At 44.1% G+C, this 9,261-nt stretch overlaps 1 protein-coding gene across 1 annotated transcript; it reads left to right on the forward strand.

Annotated features, from left to right (window-relative positions):
* The first annotated feature begins 310 nt into the window (after positions 1–310).
* On the forward strand, positions 311–8,852 carry ZSCAN29 (zinc finger and SCAN domain containing 29). The gene is made up of 5 exons (XM_007467553.1): positions 311–771; positions 1,255–1,459; positions 3,434–4,129; positions 6,448–6,915; positions 7,919–8,852. The coding sequence occupies exons 1-5, from the start codon at positions 457–459 to the stop codon at positions 8,785–8,787; spliced, it is 2,553 nt and encodes an 850-aa protein (XP_007467615.1). The 5' UTR covers positions 311–456; the 3' UTR covers positions 8,788–8,852.
* Positions 8,853–9,261: the final 409 nt, after the last annotated feature.

Below are 9,261 nucleotides of genomic sequence, written 5' to 3' on the forward strand. Positions count from 1 at the left end.
TCAGCAGGATGGTGACATGCCTTTAGAACCTCTCGAGCTCCCATATGGTTCGAACACACTATGCTACACTGGTCGGGGGAGCTCAGTGGGTCAGATTTGGGGGAGGTGGAAGAGGAACAGACAGTACTTTCTATTCTTTGCTGCTTACCCGGGCTGCCCTGGAAGTCGCCCAGAAATGCAGCTTTTGAATGGTCTCTCACATTCATGCTCGGTTTTGGCTTGCTGTCCTGAAGTTGGTGCTACGTGGAGCATCTGGGAAGTCAGGCCAGCTCTGGCAAGACTTCAGACATATGAGTATGTTCCTTCTGATAGTGCCATCTCTCTCTACCCTAGGAGGAAACTCTTCTTACAGAGAGAGGCTCATCTGCAGGTGATTCTCCAAGGACATGAGAAGATGGGTGTAAGCTGTGGAACCTAGACCCTTAAGTGGAGGGAAGCTGCTTTCTACTGTGAACGATGGCCAAACCCACCCTGAGAGGGAATGGCACTAACTCTGAGACCTTCCGACAGCGCTTCAGGAGATTTCATTACCAGGAGGTAGCTGGGCCCCGGGAGGCTTTCAGCCAACTCTGGGAACTTTGCTGTCGGTGGCTAAGGCCGGAGGTGCGCACCAAGGAGCAGATTGTAGAATTGTTGGTGCTAGAGCAGTTCCTGACCGTCTTACCTGGGGAGATCCAGAGATGGGTACAAAAGCAATGTCCAGAAAGTGGAGAGGAGGCAGTGGCTCTGGTGGAAGAATTAGAAAGAGAGCCTGGAAGACCTGGACGTTCGGTGAGCAGGGAGGGGGTATTCAGAAGTGTGTGACTGGGCAGGGGCAGGATAAAAAGCCAAATTAAGGCACAGTCAGATTTAAAGTGGGGCACAGTCTCCCTTGGTGATGCTTATACTTCTGGTCCTTTAATAGGTAACTTTTTCAGATAGAGCTTATCGGGAGATGCTACCTGGGTGTACCTTTGCTAGGTATTATAACCAGTTATTCATAGTTTCATAGTTTTTTACTTAATAGGGAAGAAAGGGGAGTTATTTTTTAGCCTGGAGTCGGGTTTACTATTTTGATCTCTTTCTTTTGTAGTTCCAGCTGCTCTAAGCTAACAGTAATGGACTAAGAAAGACCCTTGTTCACTATTAACCACCCCCTGCCCCAACCCTAGCCATGTCCCAAAAGGATGATTTCTTTTGGGGTAATAAATAATCTCCTCTGGGAATACCCATCATTATGACCTTGCAGTGACAATTCATGGGGGTTGTTTCTAGGTCACAGTCTCTGTGAAGGGGCAGGAAGTACGCTTGGAGAAGATGACACCCCTGAAATCATCACGAGAGTTATTAAGTGTTCGGCAGGAGTCAGTGGAACCCCAGCCCAGGGGTGTACCCAAGAAAGAGAGGGCAAGAAACCCAGACCTGGGACCACAGGAGCAGATGAACCCAAAGGAGAAGCTCAGACCTTTTCAAAGGAGCGGTGAGGAGTAGATTTATATGGGAAGATAGGATGCCATTCTAAATTGGGAAGTAGGGTTGGGAGTAGTGAGGGGGAAAGGGATTTCAGGAAAGAGGGGAAATAGAGTATGCAGTGTTGGGGACCTCCTGAAGGCATATAGTTTAGCTCTCTGCTGCAATTCTTATATTTCCTCTTTTGATAAGTCTGCCAGAGGATGGCTCCCTAGTTTTTCCAGAACTTGGAATTTCTTTTCTCCTGGTAATGATGACACTACGTCAGTATTTTCTAGATAAAAATTCTTTTCTATACTTGAAAGCACATTTTCCTTTTAGTCATTTTCTTTCTCCATATTAAACTATATTTGTTTCTTTCTGCTTTTCCCCAGAAGCTCCATTCTTCAGACCTACTAAGTTTTTGTTACTCTCCCTTGGAAACTTTAAGTTCTCCAAATAGCATGTTAATTGTGGAGAATTAAATTATATATATTACTCCAGTGAGGGTCTGGTAGGTAGAGGCAGAGTAAGAATTTTACTTCAGAATTTCACTACACTTTCTTTCCGTATAACTCAACTAATGATTGTCATTCACTTGATACTCCCCCGTCTCTTAGAGCTTTCCCCATTGTCTTTGTGCCTAGTTCTTATTCTTAAACTTGGTTTTGTGGAACTTGTTTTTCTTCTTTGTACTCTGCAGAACTCCATTTTGTGTGTTTTTTTCTTTGATCACTTCTTTAACTTGTTGAGGTTGTTTTGAATTCTGATCTTATCATCCAAGATGCTAGCCTTCTCAGCCAGACTGGTAGTGGTCTCTGTTTAGTCATCCAGATGCAATCCCTCAACTGCACACACAGACTTGCAGAATTAATCAGTTTTGAACACCTACCATGTGCTCAACACCTTGCAGGGTACTCTGCAATGAGAAAAGGTGCCTATCCTCAAAAGGTCTATAATATGATTGAGAACACAAAAGTGAACATAAATATGTGCTGAACTGAACTGTATTGAAACAATGCCAAACAATGACTTGTTACTCAATTGTGTGAGTACAGTAGGGGTTTGGCAGAGTGGGAGACAAGGGAGGGCTGTAGGGAAGGTTTCATGGGGGCACTGATGGGTTAAATTTCGATAGAAGGGAGGGAGTTAAAGGAAAGGCACAGAGTGGTGAATAAACATGTGCTGTGTTTTGGAGAGGAGTCTGCTTTGAATGGGCCGTGCCTGGTAACCACTCAGGTTAAGGTTTGGCAATACAAATAGCATGTGAGCTGAGGAAGCAAGAGCCTGGAGTTAGGTAGGACAGTGACTGCTGCAGTTACCCAGGTGTGAGAAGGTAAGTGGTCTAGACTTGAATGGTGGCAGTAGGAATAAAGGATATACTAAGGGAAAAACCTTTCGAACTTCGTGACTCAGTGTGAAAGAAATGGAAGAGTTGAAGACAGTCTCCCCCTTGAAATCACTAATTCTCTGGCCCCAAGTAGAGAACTACAGCTGATCCTTGAACAACGTGAGTTTGAACTGTGTGGGTCCACTTATACATGGATATTTTTCAATAGTAATTACTACAGTACTGTGGTTGGGTAAGTCTGCAGATGTGGAGGAACCGTGGATCCAGAGAGCCTGCTATGAGCTGTACTTGGAATAACCCCCACATTGGTCAGCTGTGTAGGAGGCAGGAGGTGACTGTTTCCAGCAGTGCAGGACCCGCCTACAAGTGGTTAGGAGAGCTAGGGAGCAACTTGGAACAGAATTATCTGCTATGAACACACAACAGAACGTTTTCCTCTCTTGTCACCCTGCTCTGGAAAATAAAATATTTCTCATTTTTTGAGGTTTCATGTATTTTTCCCCACTTTCTTCAACCCATTGAACTTTCTGAAAACATTTTCTTAGATACTTTGCTTTATAAGCCTCTTGGATAAAAAAGGCAGGTCTGAACTCAGAGATGTTTTTTATGATCAGTCCAAACTATGATATCCTTTGTTTGCTTCCCTGCAAGCAGGATTTCCATTTCCTAAATCCAGTGTGGTCTCCAAGTTGGAGCAAGGAGAGCCTTGGATCCCAGATCTGGGCTCCAAGAAGAAGGAACTCCCAAGAGGCAGTCACACAGGAGACAAACGAATGCATGCTGATCTGTTACCATCCAGGAGAGAGAGAAGAAGCTGGGTGGAACAGGATCACTGGGGCTTCGAGGATGAGAAGGTGGCAGGTGTGCACTGGGGCTATGAAGAGACCAGAACTCTCCTCGCAATTCTCAGTCAAACTGAGTTTTACGAGGCTCTCCGAAACTGTCATCGAAACAGCCAAGTGTATGGGGCTGTGGCTGAGCGACTCCGGGAGTATGGGTTCCTCCGGACCCTGGAGCAGTGTAGGACCAAGTTCAAAGGTCTCCAGAAGAGCTATCGGAAAGTCAAGAGTGGCCACCCACCTGAGACCTGCCCCTTCTTTGAAGAGATGGAAGCCCTGATGAGTGCCCAGGTCATTGCCCTGCCTAGTAATGGCCTGGAGGAGGCAGCCTCTCACTCTGGCCTGGTGGGCAGTGATGCTGAGACTGAGGAGCCAGAGCAACAGGACTGGCAGCATAAGGAGGGAGAAGATGCCATGGCTGAAGAGTCTGACAGTGAGGAAGTGGGCCAGGAGGCCACCCCCCAGGACCCCGACAAGTCCACCACACCCGTCCTTTTCCGAAGCCCAAGTGGTAAGCTTTTCTTCTTGGGGTTTTAGGATTAGACTGAGGAGTTATGAGGCTGGATGTGGAGTCAGGAAGCTTAATGTCACCTGCCAGCTTTGTCACTTAGAGAATAGAGGCACTTCTCAGTTCTTTGTGTATTTCATTCTGTTTTGTGGGAAAATCAGTGAGCTAATAGTAAGTAGAGAATAATTTTAGATATTTTAAAGTACACTCAGAGAATTCAAGAGACTCCTGAAAAGGAGTATCTTTCCTTCCATTTCTTTCTTAAAATATTTTTTCCTGATTATAAAATCACTGAAGGCTGAGAAAAACTTGGTACTGTATTATCTTTAAGTTGAGTATCTTTTGTTGAGCACCTTATATGAACTGTTGTTTTACCTTTACTTCTCCAAACTCAAGGTCAGTTTATTATGTGTTCCTTTTTACTTAGAAGAGCATAGTGAAGGACTGCCCAAAGTTGGGGAAACATTTTGTTTCCTCTGTGAGATCTGCAACACACATTGGCATTTTAACAGGACTAAGAAGTCTTCCAGCAAGAAACCTTGCTTAACACTCTGCTGAAATATTATTTGCCTATGGAACCATTTTAAAATATCACTTATTACTGTTGATGTAATTTGTACAACCATGTTGCTATGGGAAGAGCACCAAGTATGAATCAGGAGACTTCATTTCTAACCCTGACCACTAATCAGCTGGGTGACCTTGCACAGCTACCTGACCATTTCACAGTTTGCGTCCTCAACTGTAAAATGTGGCACAGCAGCAGGACTACTCTAGAGTTGCAGTTCCACTGGGAAGTTATGTGTCCCTTCCATGTTTTATTATATGTGTTTTTACTTTTGTTCTGTTCTAGTCTTCTTCTGTCTTGGATTTTTTCTTTTCCTTTTTAAAATAAATAAATAAATAAATAATTTTATTTATTTATTTTTGGCTGCATTGGGTCTTCGTTGCTGCACGTGGGCTTTCTTTAGTTGCATCAAGTGGGGGCTACTCTTCATTGCAGTGCGCTGGCTCCTTATTGCAGTGGCTTCTCTTGTTATGGAGCACAGGCTCTAGGCATGTGGGCTTCAGTAGTTGTGGCACGCAGGCTCAGTAGTTGTGGCATGCAGGCTCAGTAGTTGTGGCGCACAGGCTTAGTTGCTCCACGGCATGTGGGATCTTCCCAGACCAGGGCTCGAACCCATGTCCCCTGCATTGGCAGGCAGATTCTTAACCATTGCACCACCAGGGAAGCCCCTCCTTTTCCTTTTTTAAAAAAAATTTTGGGATTTCCCTGGTGATCCAGTGATTGGGACTCTGAGCTTCCACTGCAGGGGGCACGGGTTCTATCCCTGGTCTGGGAACTAAGATCCTGCATGCTGCATGGCCTAAATTAAAAAAAATATATTTTTTTCCCCATTTTGTCACTGGAATAAATTTCGGTAAATCACAAACATGGCACATGTGCTAGCTGCATTACTTGCAGTGAGTGGAGGGTAATGGAAGCAATGTAATCTCCAGCTAGCTCTCAAGTGGGAGGAAGGCTCTTAGAATCTTCCTTCCCTCTCCCTTGGGTACCTTCAGGGAGCAGAGCCTGTAGTCATCCTGAAGAAGTACTGCCCAAGCTGGGATGGCCTGCAGCATTAGCAGAGTTCAGGCCAGAAGATGCTATCTGCTCTGCTTCCTTCCTCTTTCTGGCTCTGCCACTCCTTCACTCCTAAGATGGTGCATGACTACAGGTTCTTAATCTTGAACCCTTCAGATCTTTGCTATTGCTGGGTTGGCTTCTTTTGAGATTGTGGCAAGTGAAGAAGGGCCGTAAAAGGGATTGGATTAAGCAGCAGTGTGATTCTGAAAGAGACTCTTCCTTGGGATTTTGAGTCATTCTATGGGAAACTTAATTCATAAGGAAGTAGGACTGGTAGAAAAAGATTGATCAGAGAATTTAGGGATGGCTCATGGCTGACAGTGACTGATTGTGGGTCTTCTTCCCCATACCAGTTATTTTCTAATTAGGATCAGAATTCCAGAATTACCGGAAGAATGGGGAAATGCATTCTGTACACCTGCCTCAGTGTACATAATGATTGTTACAGTGATAAGGTGGAAAGGCCTCTTTTGAACAGAATGTAGGAATAAAGGTCTCTGTGAAATTGATATAGGATATAGAGAAGCAGAACATTCTGAGAGTTTGTATTGATTTTGGAAACATGAGGTGTTTTTACTTTTTCACCTAGGAGCCCGAGCTTAGGTGATTTTTCATGATGCAGATGATAGGACTGAGGAATTGAGACTATAAAGCCCTGGATTAAGTGGTGCTGAAATTTCTCTTCTGGTGGCAGGTGTACACTGGGGCTATGAAGAGACAAAGACCTACCTTGCAATTCTTAGTGAGACTCAGTTTTATGAAGCCCTCCAGAACTGCCACCGCAACAGCCAGTTGTATGGAGCAGTGGCTGAGCGGTTATGGGAATATGGCTTCCTTAGGACACCAGAGCAGTGTCGGACCAAGTTTAAAAGCCTCCACACCAGCTACCGGAAGGTCAAGAATGGCCAAGCACCAGAGACCTGTCCCTTCTTTGAAGAGATGGATGCTTTGGTGAGTGCCCGGGGTGCTGCCCTGCCCAGTGATGGCCGGGAAGAGGAGGCAGCCTTGTGTCCCACCCAGGAGACCAGTGAGGCCGAAGCCGAGAAGCAAGCCGAGGAAGCAGATGAGGCCATAGAAGAAGATTCTGAAGATGATGATGAAGATACCGAGGTACCCCCAGAGGCTATGACCCGTGCTCCAGTCTTATTTCAGAGCCCCAGTGGTAAGATCCTTTTACTTCTTAAGGTAGAAATAGCAAATAGCAAAGGGAAGGCAGTGGGATTTAGGAGAAAAATCATGAGATTGAAGACCAGAAGTGGCCTCTACACCCAGCTGTCATGGATTCTTATTGTGACCACCTTCTCTCTTCTCCATGTTTCCTGTCTATTATAAAGCAGCTAGTTTATATCCCCTATTCACTTGACCTGCCTCCTCACACTACAGCATCAATCTGAGATGGCTGCAGACTTTGTAAACTAGCCATCATCTGCATGTGACCTGCTAGGTTACTAGGCAGTTTACCTAGCAGGGAATCTGAAAGCTTACATTTCCCAAGTAGCATGTCATATACCCATAGATGGATGAAGTTGATTTTTAAAGTTCATTCTCATTTGTTTTTTCTTCTAGTTTCAGCTTGTAAACCAGCTGTATGCTTGCATTATTCAAATATATGAAAACCTGATAACCTCTTTCTTCAGACACACTTATGCAAAAGTCAGAGATTTCTGAGGGAACTGATCCTTTGAATCTCAGCTACTGTATAAGAAAAAGAACCCCAAAACTTCATTATGGCTTCCCTCCTTGTGAGGAAAATTATTCTGATTTTGGAGTCACACATATATATGTATATGAATCTAGACTATGTTGTTTATTAGTTGAGTACCTTAGAGCAAGTTACTTAACCCTGTAAATTCGCTCATATGTTAAGACCTACCTCATAAGGTTGATGTAAATGAAGTACCACAGTGAAGCACCTAACACAGTGCTTGGGCATTTGATAAATAAGTTTTCTTTTCCAAAAGTTCTTTAGATCAGCATTCTTTAAGTGTGTTCCACAGAGCATCGATTCCATTAAAGAAGTAAAACATCGGAATTTTAACAGATGGTAGTTATTTGGGATCTAGAGCTCCCTAATTTTTACATTTAATCATCTAATGTGATACTTGCTTTACCCTGGTACACAACTGAGAAAACAGATAACTTTTAAAATTCTGTTCCTATGTCAGGTTTTGAGGCTGGATTTGAGAATGAAGAGAATCTAAAACGGGATATTGCTGAGGAAGTACAACTACACAGGACGTTACTTGCAAGGTCTGAGAGGAAAATTCCCCGGCATCTTAATCAAGGTAAAGGCATTGAGAGTGAATGTAGATCAGGAAGACAGTGGGAGAAGACCCCAGGGGAGAGAAGAGGAAAACCAACATTCCCAGAGAGGAGTTTAGGTAAAGTTCTAAGTCATCAGAGACCTTACTTGGGGGAGAGACCCTATAAATATCTCAGATATGGCAAAAGCTTTGGTCCAAACTCCCATCTCATGCATCAGATATCCCCTCAAGTAGAAAATCCATATAAATGTGCTGACTGTGGGAAAAGCTTCAGTCGGAGTGCACGCCTCATTAGACACCGGAGAATCCACACTGGAGAGAAACCTTATAAATGTCTTGACTGTGGGAAAAGCTTCCGTGACAGTTCAAATTTCATCACCCATAGAAGAATCCACACAGGAGAGAAACCATATCAGTGTGGTGAGTGTGGAAAACGCTTCAACCAGAGCTCAAGCCTTATCATTCACCAGAGAACCCACACAGGAGAAAAGCCCTATCAGTGTGAAGAGTGTGGGAAAAGCTTCAATAACAGTTCTCATTTTAGTGCACATCGAAGGATACACACAGGAGAGAGACCCCATGTGTGTCCTGACTGTGGAAAGAGTTTCAGTAAGAGTTCTGACTTACGTGCACACCACAGAACCCACACAGGAGAGAAACCCTATGGGTGTCATGACTGTGGCAAGTGCTTCAGTAAAAGCTCTGCTCTTAATAAGCACCGAGAGATCCACACACGAGAAAAGCTTCTCTCACAGCCAGCCCCTAAGTAAGCCCCTGAGGATCTATGAAGAAAACAGTCTCATTACGTGTATTGAAATTGTTTAGAAAAGTCCTCCAATAGTGAGATCCATCTCCTAATCTGTGCCTGACTAGTTTAGGAAATACTCTAGAATTTACCCCACTGTTTGTTCCTGTTTCTCCTGGATCTAGAGTCAAATTCCCAAAGCATCTTAAGAATGAAAGGAAGATTTCATTCCCTCTCCTTGCCTTTATTGACGGTAACACCTTTCCCTCTCAGTGCCTATGTTGTTCCCTTAATAGAGAGGACACAGTAGTAGATCCTATGAGTGTGATGTGCACCCTTCTTTACTCATCCTGTTATAGACTGCATTTCAACTAGAAAAACCCATCACAGCAGCATTTCATGGAGAAGTAGTAAGAATTCTCATTGAATGGGTGTAGCTCTTTATTAGCAATGGAAATGCAGAAAAGAATGACTTTTCCTGCTCACTTAACCCTGTGCT

This window comes from Lipotes vexillifer, unplaced genomic scaffold, assembly GCF_000442215.2.
Source record: "Lipotes vexillifer unplaced genomic scaffold, Lipotes_vexillifer_v1.1 scaffold722, whole genome shotgun sequence".
Taxonomy (NCBI): domain Eukaryota; kingdom Metazoa; phylum Chordata; class Mammalia; order Artiodactyla; family Lipotidae; genus Lipotes; species Lipotes vexillifer.